General features: G+C 40.4%; 1 protein-coding gene across 2 annotated transcripts in view; it reads right to left on the bottom strand.

Moving 5' to 3' along the window:
• Positions 1-2604: 2604 nt before the first annotated feature.
• Positions 2605-17783, bottom strand: part of FBXO9 (F-box protein 9) — a 44225-nt gene continuing 29046 nt past the window's right edge. For both annotated transcript variants that reach the window (XM_086707074.1, XM_086707073.1), the window contains 6 exons: positions 17268-17386; positions 16960-17050; positions 15776-15871; positions 15359-15452; positions 13219-13370; positions 2605-3213 (listed from right to left, as the gene is read on the bottom strand). In XM_086707074.1, coding sequence (XP_086563200.1) covers positions 3105-3213; positions 13219-13370; positions 15359-15452; positions 15776-15871; positions 16960-17050; positions 17268-17386 — 661 coding nt within the window. In that variant the 3' untranslated portion in view covers positions 2605-3104. The remainder of the gene's footprint in view (positions 3214-13218; positions 13371-15358; positions 15453-15775; positions 15872-16959; positions 17051-17267; positions 17387-17783) is intronic.

Below are 17783 nucleotides of genomic sequence, written 5' to 3'. Positions count from 1 at the left end.
TCTGTATTCTCTAATCTGCTGTCAGTTCCCGCTGGTGTAATTTTTATTTTGGTTATTGAATTCTTCATCTCTGGTTCTTTTTTATATTTTTCTTCTTTTTGTTTAAGTTCTTCCTGAGTTTATCTGCTCTTTTCTCAAGTCTAATGAGTATCTTTATGACCATTACTTTGAATTTTTTATCAGGCATATTGCTTATCTGTGTCATTTAGCACTTTTGCTGTGATTTTCTAGTATTCTTTCCTTTCAGCCATATTCCTCTGCCTCCCCATTTTATCATAGTCTTTGTGTTTATGGATTAGGGAGGTCAGCTGTGTCACCTGGTCTTCATAGTAGTGGCCTTGTGTAGAAGATGTCCTGTGGGGTCCTGGAGCACAGTGTCCCCAGTCACCAAAACCAGGTGCTCCAGGGGTGCCCCTTGTGGGGGCTGAGTGCACTGTGCTGTCGTGGCTGAGTGGTTTGCCTTCTCCTAGTCGGCAGCAATGATCCACTTTGCTGTGGACACACGGCAGAGTTTGGTTCTTGCACTGTTGAGGGGCCTAATACCGGTTTGGGACTTGCAGGTGATGCGCTCAGTAATCAGACCAGGTGTCTGCATTCAGCCTTTCTGCTGCGGCTGCGGGCCCTCAGAAGGACGGGTTTTCTCCCTGTGGTGCACGGAGGCTCTCATTCACCAGCAGGGCCGGACGTCAGAATAAATGTCTGCAGTTCATCCGTCTGCTGCAGTTACGGGTGCACCAAGCAGCAGCGCTTTTGCCTTGCACAGCCAGCCAAAAGGCTCTGCTAATGGAACTGCAGGCACACCGGCATGTGGGGTTCTCTCTCCCTCTCCCCGTGCCAAGAGTCACTTTGGAGTGGTGCCAGTCCCTGCCAGAGCTGCTTCGGTGCGCACCTGCTGAGGCAAGAGGGTTAGATGATGCAAGGTGTGCAGGGGAATTCAATTCAGGGGTGGCACAGAGGGGGCCGGCGAGGTAGGTGAGGAGTTAGTGCTGGTTCCCACCAGTGTCTATCTAGTCTAGGGGAGGGAGAGCCCCCAGCGGCCCCAAGCACTCCTACCTTGTCCTCCACTAAGGTGTGAGAAGGGGGCTGTGGAGGAAACACAAGAGGGGGAGAAGCTGTCTCCACGGTTAGTTCTTAGGCCAGATTCCCTAGAAGGGCATCTGGACATCTGAGCAGTTCAAGCAGGATATAAATGCAATTTCTGGAAAATGTTTTGATTTTTTAGGAGTTAGTCGACATACTGCTCTGTCAGCTTTCCATAGTAGTTACTGGTTTGTCCAAGTAGAGCAAAGGAAGGACATTCCTGAAGTTGAAAGGCTTCTGCGACAGGACTTGCAGAGAATAGGAGGAAAAGGTTACACAGCAAAAATTCCTCCTGGTTAGTTTTCTTTGGGTGTTAGGATTGCTTTTCGATTCTCTGTATTTTTTTAATTTTTGTTTTAATAAAGCACAGGAGCAGGGGAGAGGGGGCAGAGGGAGAGAATCTTAAGCAGGCTCCACACTCAGTGCAGAGCCTGACGTGGCGCTGATTCCTACAACCCTGGGATCGTGACCTGAGCCAAAATCCAGAATTGAACACCCAACTGATGGAGCCACCCAGGTGCCCCGTTGTTTGTACATTCTAATATTCTCACAATACAGGTATATTGCTTTTGTATTGAAAACCTATGTACATAAAATTTGAAAAAATAGTATTTTCAGCTTCAAGGTAAATACGTAAAAGTTGCTTTAGTGGTCACCAGAGGGAAGCTTTGAACTTGGTATCCACTGGCTACATGCAGCAGGTCTTCTAATCCAGGCATGGGTGGCAAAGCAGAATCGACTCCCACTCTCCTTAGGAATCTATTTTTCTAGCTCTATTTGATTACGTCCGAATCAGATGTCCTCTTAACCTGTATGTCAAAACTAGTAGTCACATCATAAAGAGCTGCCTTCTCTAAGGCATTTTGCTTCTCTCTTTTCTACCTTGAGGAAAACATCATTTCTCAGATTGTTACACAAAGCCAACCTAAGCAGAAGTCTCTTCTCACACACACGCTGGATGCTTGGTTTTCATCTTTAACATAACATGTAGTAACTTTCTCCCACACCGAATTGTAGGAACTTGGGAAGCATCTCTTAATGTCAACATGAACTTGAAAGCAACTGGCTGCAGATGCTGATTTCTGAAAGGACGGGAGTCTTCAACCCCAGCTGTGTCTGAATGTCCAACAACAAAGCTGATTCCAGGAGAGTTCTGCCACACACAAACTCTGAGACCACACAGCAATGGCACCATCATCAGAGAGGTAACACAGCACACTCAGTGGCTGGCTCTCTCCCCACTTTAATTCTGGACAGAGTTGGGCGTGGGTTGATATGATCATCTGCTGCTCTTTTAGGAACAAAGGTGCCCAGCTGAGTTTGTTGAAGGGCTCCAGGCCAGAGTTCAGTCTTTCTCACTTAATGTCACACATCTGTAAGGTGCCTAGATGAGGCTGGAGTATGGAGAGTGACAATCTGTGGCCACATACGGAGACCACAGATATAAGGAGGCAGATTCCTAGACCTTCGCTGGCTATCCCAGGGCTATGTTTTATTCCAACATTTAAAAAAAGGCCATCTAAATACATTTTCTTGAAAGAAATGTTTATTATGTTTATTGGTCAAACAGTTTCAAACAAATCCAGAACAAGTTTTCACATTTTGAGCCTTTAGTGCAGAGAGACTATGTCATGCGTGAAAGAAATGCTGGTCCAGTGGAGCCCTTCCCTGATGCAATTAATATGGGATGATCAGGCAGAAAGAGAATTATGTGACAGAGCTCTGCTCAGAAATCCTCTTGAAAAAGAACAGGATTTAAAGCTCATTTTAAGGTTTGTCACAACATAAATGTGCTTAAACAACTTGTAATCTCAACTTCTTAATTTCAAAACAAAATACCCCAGGTATCAACTATCCCTTTAAATAAAAAAAATAATCAATTTATACTCTTCTTAAAAGAACTCTAACAATGTAAAATAAGTTCCAATTCCATATATATATATATGTACATTTATAACTTAGGTGCTCTTTTGCTCTATATACTTTGATTCATGCAACAGTGACAGAGGACTGGATGGGAGGCCCTAGAGAGGCCTCTCCGAGAAAGCAGTGTAGCTCCTCACTCTGGCGAAGAACAAGGGGGTGTACATCTTGTCAATCTCAAAAGCAGTGACTGCAGTCTCACCAGTTGATCTGCAAGAAAGCACAAAAAGACCAGTTACAAGGAAGTTGCAACTTATTTAAAATTCTTCCATCTTTATAGGGGAGGGCTTATCTTATATTTTAGTCTTTATTTTTAATTCATCTCAGTAAATTCTACATGATAGAGGCATGATACAAGAAAACCACAGGCCCCAAATGGTGTCAATTAGACCGAGTTTCCAAACCAGGGCCTAATACATAAGCGAAATGCAATTTCAAATCAGTCAGGAATTTTATGATGGGCCCCCATGCGTCTGCCACATGGGCCCTCTCCATCCCCCAGAGGACGAGGAGGTAATCTGCATGGGAAGACTCCCTGCTCTTTCCCTCTAAGTGAAAGCAGCATTGCCCGGGAAAAGCCTTTTCCTTTGTTAATAACCTGCTTGTCCCCACCCTCCTACAAAAACCTTCCATTTTGTGCAACTCCTCCGACCTCCCCTCTACTTGTTAGATAGGATGCTGCCCAATTCGTAACTTATTTAATAAAGCCAATTAGACATTTAAAATGTACTTGGTTGAATTTTTGTCATTTAACACATTTGGTGCCAGCAACAGGATCCCAGGTGAATTTCCAGCAGCACATGGGGACAATGAGAAACAGGTATGGTACCTGTGACCCTTTGAGTTCACTGCCTTTCTCACCATTTTCAGGGCTGTGGGTAAGTTCCTCTCAGTTATGAATTTTTTGTTGTTGATGTTCAAGCTCCCCATCTAGCTGGTTTTCCTTTACAGGGCAGGTCAGCTTGAGGTGGCAGAAGGGTCTGCCTGAGCCAAGCTCCTAGCCTTGCAGACCACAATTTCCTGGTAGAAAAGCAAGGTTCCACAGGAATTGGTGGTGGTGTGCACAGGGCCTTCTTACAGGCCGAAACACTGAGGTGCACGTTTGCCAGGATGGTTTTGTGCAGAAAAGGCTATCAATAGTGGGGATCTTGGAGGCCAAAAAGCTGCACGAATTGGTGGGTATGGGTGGAGCATTTAAAGGCTGTTAGAGGGCTCCCCACCTCAAGAAGTCTCCTGGGATAGAAGTTGGTCATGGAACAGGTTAGACAGGCACTAGGTCACCTACCAACCTCAAGAAACCTTCCAGGCAACAAAGTAGACTGTAAAACACACAGTTCCCAACCCCATGGTGCATCCCTTTTAGGTGTTGGTTCAACTTGGAGAAACCCAAAGACCTAGCTAATGGGATCCTTAAATCCTAATAAGTCAAGCGTGCCATGTTCCAGCACACCTGCTTATTCCGTGTCTAAGAACTCTAGTCCCAGAAGTTTTAGATATCCAGCAAAAATGGCAAAATCCTCCTAAGCTTGTTTTGTATCTGAGGAACTTGGCTTGGTAACCATCAGGTTGGGTGCCCCAAAAGGCAGCTGAACAGAAATGTGGGTTAACTCCGTGGCTAGGGTCCTACCAAACTGCTGCCAGCCCTCAGAGGAATTACAACCTAGAAATACAATGGCCAGTATGGGGAACATGCCAATTAGATAAGATCATTTAAGAAGTACACTTGCAAGCAAGGGTTTCCAAATTAAACAGGATGGGAGACCTGTTTTCTGGCATGCAGAGGCTTTCAAAAGGTTTTAAAATTCCAAAATAGTTTCACTGAAAGATTTTATCACAGGAAGTTAGTGAAAAATTAAACACAGAAAAGGTGACTATCTAAAACAAGACTTTTAAGACTGACATGACTCCTACTGCTTCCTCTCTGTCTTCCTTTGGGTACTCACTCTAGTCTGAATTTTTTCTTCCACTCTGAGAAGGCTAATAAAACCATAAACAAAATTCTGCCAAGTTAATGGCCTTACAGGTTCCCTGTTACCTACCTTCAATATCTACCTTCAAAGAAGGGCCCTCATGTGAACCCCTCTCAGAGTTGATGAAGCTGAGGGATTTTTCTTATAAGCTGCTACATTATTCTTTAAACAGTCAAGGGTAAACTGGCAGATATAGATACAGATCTTGCCAAAGTGATCCTGGAAAAACTGGCAGAAGCCAGCAAAAGGTGAAAATTCTTACTGGAACCAGCTCTTCCAAATCTGTCTGCCCAATTAAACAGAAAATAAAATCACACTGCCCCTTCCCTTCTAAATCCAGACCCATTGGTTATTGATCCCTTCTCTCCCAGGGACAGCTATTGCCTCCTTGCTGGTCTTGTTTTGTGTAACTGGTCTTGGTTTTCTGCTTGCCTGGAACATATAGATTGTTGGTTCTTCCTTTTGGCCATCACTGTGAGTGGTTCTAGATTTGGGAAAGAAAGTTGATACCCCCTGCACTCTCTTTGGTGACCCATCTTATACCCGAGGGAGGCTATTCAGTATTGCCAAAAATACTTAGAATTATGTACTGAGAGGAGGAGAAAAGCAAATTGAGGGCACTATAGTTGGATAGATGGAGCAACCTATGACTTCATTTAAATTACAATCCAATTCTTTGAAGAACTGAAAGCAACTGGTCCTGATGTTACAAATCTTTACCAAACCAGAAATGTAGCTCTATAGGCAATCATGAGTTCACCTATGCCTCTAGCAATCCCCAAACTTGCCCTGGTTATCTCAAACAGCTTGTACATTATTGGCCTTAGGAAACCAAAGTTCCTCTAAAAGGAGCTTGTATTTTCCCCTGTACCTTTTAAATCTAAATGTTCAATGTTCTACCTGGTCTTCTCCAGGAGCTCTTTAGTCCATCTCGTTAAAATGAAAATTTAAGGGAGATAATTCTTATCAAGAAAAAAATAAAACAGAGAAAGATTTTTTGGAATTTTAATTACCAAGGACAAGCACAAAACTTAATATCCAAAGATGGATATTAAAAAAAAAAAGCTTTACCCCCTAACCGGGTAACCTTAACCTATTCATCATCTACCAGAAAAACAAACTCACATCCAACTTTCATTGGATTTCATAGCAGAAATTTCATAGCAGATTTCATAGCAGAAATTCTGCTATGATTTCATAGCAGAAATTTCAAAACCAGCTCTAAGTCCCTGAGCCTGTCTGTTCACATGTGTCTACAAGTGTGTTATGTGTTACCTTCTACCTCCGCATGGTATTGCTAAAATGGATTTCTAAAAAAGCTCTACGTAGTTGGTTTGAAGGCAAGTGCCTGTAAGGATGGGCAGTCTGAAACTCAGAAAGAAACCCAAATGTTTAAGTTCACAGGTTTTGGGAAAATATTTGATATAAAAACTAGATTATGGTTGATGGCTTAATTAAAACAAACATGTTTTTAGTTATCAACATTAAATATAAAACTTACTCTACCTGAGTTTACTAGCTATTTAAGTTCACGTTCTCTCTTATAAGATGTAGCCACACAAAACATAATAGCTTAGGATAATGGCTGACTTTAATGTCTAATGTTTAATAAAGTTCTTGTAGGTAATCTAAACATAATTCAGGATATTTCAAAAATAAAGACAAAAGTTTACAAATGAGCTTTTCAGCAATATTTTCCCTAATTTTTTTATTTTTTATTTGGATAGTCTAAAACCTTGAAGTTTTACTGAGTTAGGTTAAATAAGTTAGTCGTTAAATATGTAGGTCATTTCCAAATAAGAGAAAATTCTAAAACATTAATTAGTAAACATAGGCTTATCTACTTTTGGCTTCCTATTACAGAGAAACAAGATATTTAAACAAGCTAATGCTACATTAAAAAATTTAAAAAGGTACATGCTTATAGAAATTCTAAAATGTATTCATAAATATGCAAATTAAAAAAATCTAAGCTCACTTCTTAGTTTTCACTAGAAATTAAGGTTTCTTAAGGGTTAAGAATTCTAATATACATAATTAAAGCCACTAAAAATAATTAGGGAAACATCTGTATACGCCAGGAAAAGTAGGACGTGTTTTTACTAACAAAAGGTATGAGAAATGGAGATGTGTTTTTTGTTGAGGAAAAAGAAGTTTTATCCTAAAATGAAGCTGGTTGTTTAAAGGGGAAAAAAAAATTTTAAAAAGGACAAAAAGTATAGAAAGAAGCGGTGGGGCCCTTGGGTAGCTCAGTCAGTTAAGCGTCCAACTTGGGCTTAGGTCATGATCTCACAGTTCATGGGTTCAAGCCCCACGTCAGGCTCTGTGCTGACAGCTCAGAGCCTATAGCCTGCTTCGGATTCTGTGTCTCCTCCTCTCTCTGCCCCTCCCCTGCTCCTGCTACATCTCTCTCTCTCTCTCAAAAATAAATAAAAAACATTAAAAAAAAAACAAGTTTGTAAAAGGTTTGCAGAAAGAATCTTTGAAAAGGAATTTTAATGTGTGGTCAAGCTGGTTAAGATTAAAACTTATTTTAAAAAATGAGTTTTAGGGGTGCCTGGGTGCCACAGTCAGTTGAGTGTCCAACTTGATTTCGGCTCAGGTCATGATCCCAGGCTTGTGGGATCAAGCCCCCTGTCAGGCTCCACTCTGAGTGTGGAGCCTGCTTGGGAGTCTCTCTCCCCCTGTGCCCCTCTCCTCTGTTTGCATGCTCTCTCCCTTACATAAAAACTAAGTAAGTTTTGGGGCGCCTGGGTGGCTCAGTCGGTTAAGCGTCCGACTTCAGCTCAGGTCACAATCTCGCGGTCCGTGAGTTCGAGCCCCGCGTCAGGCTCTGGGCTGATGGCTCAGAGCCTGGAGCCTGCTTCCGATTCTGTGTCTCCCTCTCTCTCTGACCCTCCCCCATTCATGCTCTGTCTCTGTCTCAAAAATAAATAAACTTAAAAAAAAAAAAAAAATTAAAAAAAAAAAAAAAAAAACTAAGTAAGTTTTAACACCAAAATAAGATGGTGCAAAATTAGAGTCTGGCTTTCTGTTAAGAAAAACAAAGTTTTCTTGGACTTTGGTCTGCTTTTGATAAATTGCAAAAATGTCTTTACCTTTTAAATATTAAGTTTCATAATGATTTGTAATCCTATTTAGGCAAGTACTTTAAAACCCTTTTTAAAAATTTTTGAAAAACTTCCAAAGGACCTGTTAAACTAATGAGGCTTACTTAGTATGTAAATTACATGGAAAGCATTGTCAAATGAGTTAACACTAAGCCTTCTCTATGTTTGTAAAACTGTGGCACATATGGATAAAGTCTACTCTGCTTCCATAAAAATGGCCCCTCATCACCGGACTCTTGTCATCCTGATGTCCTTGTGACATGGCAGCAGCCCGCTTCTAAACTGGAGAAATGGAGCTAAGTAAGCAATGACTGCAAATGAAACCAACACTTGGGTTATGGGAAACCCAAGATGGCCTGGTTCTTTCTGGCTCCCTGGCAAATCCCATTTTTTTTTTTTTTTAAGTTTATCTATTTATTTTGAGAGCAAGACAGCAAAAGCGAAGGAGGAGCAGAGAGAAAGAAACAGAATCCCAAGCAGGCTCTGCGCTGTCAGCACGGAGCCTGATGCAGGGCTCAAACCCACAGACTGTGAAATCATGACCCGAGCCGACATCAAGAGTTGGACACTTACCTGACTGCACCACCCAGGTGCCCCACAAATCCCATTTTTCAATTGTTGCATTCCTACCACAGGACATTTAAAAAGACTCAAATTATAAACAGACATTGATAGACTGATTTTGTAATTTTATAGATGTTTATCAGCAATATTTGACCTGACTGGTCACCACCACTCCCCTCCTCCCAAAAATCTACTTTTGTTCCCAGAAGCCTTAAACCTCCACCCTCTGGACTCAGAATACTTGCAGCTGGACTTCATTCAGTTGCCACTTAGTATGGGTTATCAATAAATGTATTTTTGTTATTATATGGGTGGTTTCTAGATGGGTCATGACTGCTGTAAGACAGATGCCCTCACAGGAAAAAATAAGTAACATTAAAAAATGTGTTTCCCATTTGGGGTATAACTTCCACTTCATCTCCAGTGATCAAAGCAGCCATTTCACCGGACTAATCATACAAGCCTTAATGAAAACCCTACAAACTTCTTGGAATTCTTAATGAAACCTTACAAACTTCTTGGAATTCTATTAGTACACAACCTTCTGCTGAACCCCTGTTGTCTCATGCTCATATAACCAGCTACTACAAGTCTCTAATGTCTTGTGTTCAAGCCTGACATCAAAAGGTTCAAGAAGCTTCTGGATCCCAGTTCAGAGAAACCTGTTGATCACAGTTTAGAGCTTGGTGACTACATAAACATCAGAGGAAAACAACCCTCCAGCCCCACTGGAAAAGGACCTTACCAGGAGTACCAGGTGCCCCTGACCACTGACCCTGCTCCAAAACTAAAAAGTATTAAGCCCTGCATACACATCACACAATTAGAGAAGGCTCCACCTGACACCTGGTCCTGTACAGATGCTGGAGACCTCTGTATCAAATTGACAAGGAAAAGACATAGCTGACATCAAGGTAGACTCCTTCCTTCCCAGATGATGGATCAACACCTCATATGCTAACTAAATGTAAACCCCTTTCTCCTCTTCGCCTTTCCTTCACTCTGGCATTGGCCTGGAAAGATAACACCCTCATCTAGATCTCCCAGGCCATTGCTAAGGGAGATGGGGTGTATAACCTCTGGAGTTTCTCTAAATTTACACTGTTGAATTAAAGAAGACCTATGAGGAGACATTCATGATTCAGATTCACTCCTTTTCACAGGTCCCTATTTCCTTGGTTAGGGATAAATATAAATGAGGCTATGATCAAGAACTTCTTAATTCTCAAAAGTATTGCAAAATCTGCTGCTAAAGCAGTAGCACAACAGAGATCCTTAGACTCTCTAGCCAAAGTTGTCCTTGATTATCTTTTAGCTGAACATCTTGTGTTGTGGCCAACACCACCCACTGTGACTGGATTAAGAACACTTAGGGGAAAGTTAAAACTCAATTATATAAGATCACTGAGCAAGCCCCTGGGCTTAAAAAGATGACTCCTTTAGCAGGGTCTTTGACTTGTTTTTTCTTGGTTTGAGTCTTGGAGACCATGGCTCTAAAGTATACTCCCACTATTGGGTATTATCCTTATAGTAATAATCCCTTTGATGCATTATCTTCTCTCAAAATCTTTGAATGTATGTTCACAGCCACTGATCAGCAAGCAAATGATCTCCTAAGACTGGAATGTGAACCTGAAGCTGTGACCTAGCAACATCATAGAGATTAAGGAAAAGAATCAGGAGCTATAGGTACCACACAAAGGATCTACAAAAGCTGTGAGAAGTACAGAATGGTAATTGACAGTTGGTGCTAATGTCTTAAATTTTTATCACATCTCTCAGTTAAGCTGAGAGTCTGATCAAAAGGGGGAACTGTTAAAGGGGGCACTATTAAGAAAACCACAGGTCCAAAATGGCATCATCAGAATGAGCTCCCAAACTGGGGCTTAATACGTAATTTAACTGCAGTTTCCACCTCCCTCAGAAATGCAGTCTTAACTGGTCAGTCAGGAATTTTCTGATGGTACCAAGGAGTCTGCCACATGGGCCCTCTGCAATCCCCAAAGTAAGATGAGGTAGTCTGCATAAGACACCTGGCTTTTCCCTCTAAGGGAAACTGTCCTTGCTTGAAACAATCCTTTTCTTTTGTTAATAACCTTCTTGCTTGGCTCTCCTATAAAACCTTCCATTTTGTACAACTCCTCAGAGCTCCCCATTCATGAATCTTTCAATAAAGCCAATTAAATCTTTAAAAGTTACTTGGTTATTTAATAGGCATATTATTAAAAAAATTGATAAATTTAGGGGCACCTGTGTGGCTCAGTTAAGCAGCCAACTTCACAGCTCAGGTCCTGATCTCACGGTTTGTGAGTTCAAGCCCCATGCCGGGCTCTGTGCTGACAGCTTAGAGCCTAGAGCCTGCTTCAGATTCTGTGTCTCTTTCTCTCTCTGCCCCTCCCCTGCTCTTTCTCTCTCCAAAATAAATAAATATTAAATTTTTTTTAACTGACAAATTTAGAAAAGTACAAAGAAAAATCACTCATAATTCCATCACCTAGACATAGCATATGAATTACAGTTGACCCTTGAACAACGCAGGGTTAAGGGTGCCAACCTCCCACACAGTCAAAAATCTGCATATTAACTTTTGAGTCCCCCAAAACAGAACTACTAATGACCTACTGCTGACCAGAAACCTTTCCAGTTACAAACAGTCGATTAATACATATTATGTATGCTATATGCATTATATACTATAATCTTACAATAAAGTAAGCTAGAGAAGAGGCGAAGTTATTAAGAAAATCATAAGAAAAATACATTTAAAGTACTCTATTTATTGAAAAAAATCCACATATAAGTGGATTCATGCAGCTCAAACCCATGTTGTTCAAGGGTCAACTGTACTTCCTTCCAAGGACCTTAACCTGTCTATTGAGCTTTTCTATTGAGATCATACTGTTAGTAATCCTGCTTTTAATTTAACATTCTGACATACGCATTTCCTCCTATCAATAAATACACTTCAGAAGTCATTTTTGGTTCCTGTGTAATATTTCACTGTCTGCCTATATCACAATTTACTTAATAATAACAATCCCCCTTTTTTGGAGATTTAGGTTGTTTTCACTGTTTGGTAATTAAAAATAATATGATATTTTCTATTATATCCTTTGAACAAATTTCTAAGAATAGAAATTCTAAGTTAAAGACTATAGGCATTTTAAGGATCTTGTTAAAATGTAATTTATAAAGAATTCTATTCCTATAATAGAATTTAATGACTTAAATATTTGCATGATCAACAGCATGATCACAGTTCAGAGGGAGAAGAAGCAGGTGACAAGTTAAACTACTATAGCCTTTTATTTGTCTCCAAAAAGGTGAGAAATAAACAAAGGCTTAAAACTCAAGTGACTTTATAAATACTGTAAGGAAATCAATGTTATCATTAGCAGTTATAGATGACACCTATCATGTCCTTTTTCTCCTAAAACGTGATAGAAATTCCATCTGCACAATTTTACAAAGTGAAGCAAAAGAGGAGGTATAGGACTGGTAGGTAAGAATTAAAAGAAAGAAAAATGCTTTCTCAGTTCTCAGGACCTTTCATATGAGTGGGGGGGAAAGTTCCTTGTAAGGTGGAAACAAGACGCAGAAAGTTTTCGACCCTGTGGTCAAGGCTATGAGGTAGGTTAATAGGAGATGACCTCAAAACTTGTCTCTGAGAATTTTGGATTCAATTTTGGAACGGAGAACCCTCGACCACACACCAATATTCCTTTAAACCTAGCAACAGTGAACCTCAACATCCACACAAATTGCTCTTTCTCTTATCTCTGTACTGCTCCTTTCTCACACACATTCTTCTGCTCATTAACTATTTCACACAGGTAACCTAACATGAAGAGCTTTAAATTAGGAACGACCTGATAGATTTGGCTTTCAAACACAGATCTTTTTAGAAGACTTAATTACTCTTCTACCTACCATTTTATTAAAATCAGTGTATAATCCCTGAGAATAAACACAATGGAAATAAGTAAAAAAAATGGTAAGACTGAAACCCAGGGGAAGAAAACAGATCTAGTGTTTTGAAAGTGCCTTGAGTAAGTCAATGAGTAAGTAATGCACGGACAGCTTCGAGTGACTGAGTACCATTCTGCTTGAGGAGCTCGACTTTCACTTCCAAAGTGGCGGCACCAGTTCCCACTCCCAGGGGCACTGGGGAGAGTTCCGCCTCCTGGTCCACTCTCAGTTTATCTCCTTTCAGCAAGTTTCTTGGTTTGTAGTTGTTGTTTTGGTTTTTGAATGCCTGACAGAATAACACTGCCATAGAAAAGACTGTCATTGGCCCGGGCCCTCTTCCTGGGCAGGTGACCCCCACCCAGAAAACGGAAGAACATGACCGGCTTGAACCGGCAGCACTAACTACCACACTGAGAGTTCTCTAGGGAAGTACAACAGACTTGAGCGCATCTATGGGAGCACGTAACACTCTGTAATGTAATGCTGTTTTACAATGTAATGTCAACTCTGGAGGAACTTGAAAGCTATGTGAGGGTTTTCTAAGCCTGACATCAAGTACACATTTATTGTGTAACTCTAGTATTTGTATCACATTCACCTACTTGTATGTAACATGACAAGAATGATGTATCCAGATGAGTTTGTTGAACCTCTGGTGGCCACTGGAACACAGCTGTAGCCCCACATGAAAACTCTGATCTGCTTCTGGTACGGGGACACGACGGAAGTATCTGTATTTATAGTCAAGTGGTTTCTGTAAAAGAAAAAGTATGTGAGCCATAATGAAACCTCAACTCACTGACACGTAGAAATATCATAGGAATACATTATGCAAGAGTGATGCTAAAAGTAACATGGCATCTGCACAGAGCAGAGGTGTCCTCAGTATCAAATAAGAATGTGTATGAGTGCTGACAAATGTTAAAGCACTCTAAAGTAAGGTTTTCTATCATCAACTTAATCATCACAGTAACCCCAAGTGTTAAATATGATTGTACATTGCTATTTAATGGCTAAAAGAATGAAGACCTAGGGAGGTCAAACAAGTTAATCAAAATTACACAGCAGTTGCAGAATTGGAAATGAAAACTGCTATCTTCTACATGTAAGCCCAGTACTTCTTTCTACTGAAAACACAATTTTTAAGGAGGCAAAGGGATGAACTGGTGAAAGATGTAGAAAAAGCATAGAGTAGAACTTAACTTTTGTGGTAAGTCAATGAAGAAACAGATGTAGACAAGGTTCATTAGAATCACACTTTTGCAAATACTATTGCTAATGACACAAGAATGCCAACACTATACATGGTTTCAGTGTATCATATTCTGAAGAGAAAATTGGAACTCAATGTAGGGAGTTCCTAAACTCTTTTATTAGATAAAACCTAAATAACAAGGGCCTCAAATTTTGACCTTAGGAAGCTCATGGCCAACATCACAACCATAGCAGCCACCTCTGCCCCTCAGACTGCTGCCCAGATTCCTGTAGCCTACCTGAGGCAGGCAGAGAAGCCGGCAACAGATGGCCACAAGGTGATGGGACTCCAATGAAACCCTGCCCTAACTACCTCAACACATGATGCCAAGGAAGAGAGGAGGATCTGATGGGAGGAAAACCTTCAAAAACTACATTAATTATAAAAGCATTAGGCAAGTCTTATTCCAACTATGTCACAACCGACTACTCAGGTGTATGGACTCCTTGGGTATACATTTTTAAAACCAGGACTGAAAAACGCATATGGAGAAAAGTTGTGAAAAAAATTAGGCCCTCAATGTATTAAAGACAGTTAAAAGTAATCTGGAATGTAATAATTCAATAGTCACATTTGCTTGGCATTTTTTTCCTTATATAAACACAGGAAGAAGGAAATTAGCTTATTTCCAGTATAAACTGATTGATTCTCGGGGTTCCTGGGTGGCTGAGATAGTTTCGCATCCAACGTTTGATTTTGGCTCTGGTCACAATCTTATGGTTCATGAGTTCGAGCACTGCATCAGGCTCTGCGCCGACAGTGAGGAGCCTGCTTGGGATGCTCCTCCTCTCCCTCTCTCTGCCCCTCCCCTGCTCATGTTCTCTGTCTCTCAAAATAAACTTAAAAAATTGAAATTCTCTGTAAAAGTATCCTTGAGAAAGAATCATCTGTGTGAGCTAACATAAGAACAAAATCCCTTATGATTCAAAATGAGAACAGCTAAAAACATATTCAGGTATGATTTTACTAGCTATTTCATAGGATATTTTGGGTTTACATTTTCATATGTAAAAAGCCTGGACTAGAACAAGAAATCATTTAGAGAAAAACAAGCGAATCCATAATTCAAAATACCCCACATTTTAGAAAACCTTCCAGCTCTGTTTAAAGAGATGCTATAAGTCAACATACATTTTGTGAAACGTATAAATTATAAAACACAATTTTCTTTTTGTTTAAATTTTTTTTTAACGTTTATTTATTTTTGAGACAGAGAGAGACGGAGCATGAACAGGGGAGGGTCAGAGAGAGAGAGGGAGAGACAGAATCCGAAACAGGTTCCAGGCTCTGAGCTGTCAGCACAGAGCCTGATGCGGGGCTTGAACTCACAGACCGTGAGATCAGGACCTGAGCCGAAGTCGGAGGCTTGACTGAGCCACTCAGGCGCCCCTAAAACACAATTTTCTTATCCTTTCTAATCAAGAATTCTTAAATGAGTAGGGTACTGAAATGAAGAGAGAACTGCCAATTCCACCTTGTATACTCACTTCTTCTTTTTTCTTAGTTATCACAGCAAATACTTTGGTCTGATTGTCTGTATCTTGTGACAAGCGGTAATGACCCAGTAGAATTGCATCAGTTCTAAAAATTAAAAAATACAAGTCCATTAATCAGTTATTGTATGTATTTAAATAACCTAGGAAGTAATATATTACAATAGTAGTTACTCAACTTGCCCGAGAAGAATCAACTAGGATGTGAATAAACCTAGTTTGGTAAGGTTCCAAAGACCTACTGAACTGTCCTCTCTAGAGCGATGCCCAGGAATTAGTATTGTTCACAAGGGCTCTTGCAGAGTGCTGTTTTAATCATGCAGTACTAACTTAAGGAAGCACTGGATGACATTAACCTGCAGGTATCCATATAAAATGTGGGCTGGATAGAGAACTACAGAAAAATACTACCTGGTATTCCTAGTTCTTAAACGAGGAACAATGGACTGAGGCTCCTCAGGGGTTGTCAACATCATCATGTGGCCATCAGGGAAGAACCTTATGTACCTGTGTAAAAAGAAAAAGAACACCAAAAAACACCACACACACACAAAGTATAAAACATGTCCTTGTTTTCTAGCCCTAAACCTGTTCTCTGCTGTGAAATCAAAACAGAAATACCATGGGTCAAAAACTGGCAAAACATCATTAAAACAAACACTACTGATAACCTGTGAGGCCAGCACAATAGAAGTGAAGGCATTTTATTATTATCTTTCTCAGAGTTTTACTCCTGAATAAAAATATTCCTCTATTAAAGCACTTTTCCTAAAGCACTAATTAATATCAAGTGAGCTCTAATGATAACACACAGTAGTTAACAAGTCTACTTATTCCTCTTTTTTATGTTTATTTATTTTTAAGAGAGTGAGATAGTGTGAGGTGGGGGACAGGGGGGGGGGGGGGACAGAGGATCCAAAGCAGGCTCTGCACTGACAGCAGAGAGCTTGATGTGAGGCTCGAACTCATGAACCACGAGATCATGACCTGGGCTAAAGTCGGACGGTTAACCAACTGAGTCACCCAGGTGCCCCATGTCTACTTATTTCTCAATGACAATAACATCTGATGGATAGTAAAGCTGAATAATAGCAAAAGCTATGTGAAAAGGCAAATGAATGAGTACACCAAAAGCAAAAAACAAGAACTCTAAAACATAAAACAATTCTGGGGCACCTGGGTAGCTCAGTCGGTTAAGTGTCTGACTCTTGATTTCAGCTCGGTCATGATCTCATGGTTTCTTGAGTTTGAGCTCCACATCGGGCTCTGTGCTGTGTAGAGTCTGCTTGAGATGGTCTCTCTCTCTCTCTCTCTCTCCTAACACTGTGTCTGTCTCTCAAAATAAATAAACTTTAAAAAATTTAAGAAAAGGAAAACATGAAACGATTCTTAGATTTAGAGGCTAGGAGGAATTAAATCATGTGCATTAACCTATTAGTTCTTCGAGTGCAGGTCCTATTATAATACTGGATAAAAATACTGAGGGTCATTCTATAGATAAATGCAAAAGCCACAGAGAACAGCTTCCTACTAACTAATGAACTAATACTTGGAGAGAGAGAATTTTTCACTCACTCAGTTTACTACAGTTGTACCTGTAATATTCCACTTGGTGCCAGGCTCTATAGAAACCATCAAGAGACTGTTCCCCTTGACGAATATATGTCGTTTTACTGATATACACTCCTATAAAAAAGAAAGTTGTTTTTTTTTTTAAGCAGGAACACAAACAAAAATTTTATAGTTACAAGCACATAAAATGTTTCTAGTTTTAATTTTATTGTGGTTTCCTTTAAATATGATCAGAGGACTTACGTCTGTTACAGAAAATGAAGACTATGTATTTATCAAAATCAGCAGGACAGACCACTATTTCTTCTCAGTTCTAAAGAGTTCAACTTACCATCAAACCGGACACGGGGCCTTTCTAAAAACATCTCTCTCCAGGATGTATATGGAACAAGTTTAACACAGCTTCTGCCCCAAACTTTCAAGCAGGCCAAACGCCATATTTCAGGGTCTCTAGGTGATAAAACATAACATCAATTTATAAAAAAGGCTAAGTCCATCTACGCAGATACAAGAAATATCTCTGCTACTAGCAATCATCTTCTATTCAGCAAGAACTTGTTGAGCTCCTACAAGTCACTGTCTGGGTTCTGGAGATAGACTGATAGACACGGCTAAGGCCCTGCTGGTTTATTGGTGGGAAAGCAAACAAAACTAAGAAAACAAAAAAGTTTCAGGTAGTGTGCCCAGTGTAAGAAAAAATGAAGCAGGGTAAACAGACAAGAAATGTAGTGGGGAAATAGAGACAATTTCAGATATAGTGGCTGGGAAAGAACCCTGGGCAGAAGCCATAGCAAGTGCAAGGCCCTTGGATAGGAGTGTGACGGGCACACTCAACAAGGACCATGAG

This window comes from Puma concolor, chromosome B2, assembly GCF_028749965.1.
Source record: "Puma concolor isolate L17-30 chromosome B2, mPumCon1.1.hap2, whole genome shotgun sequence".
NCBI classification, from domain to species: domain Eukaryota; kingdom Metazoa; phylum Chordata; class Mammalia; order Carnivora; family Felidae; genus Puma; species Puma concolor.
The sequence above is the reverse complement of the archived record's forward strand: the minus strand, read 5'-3'. Positions and strand labels throughout refer to the sequence as shown.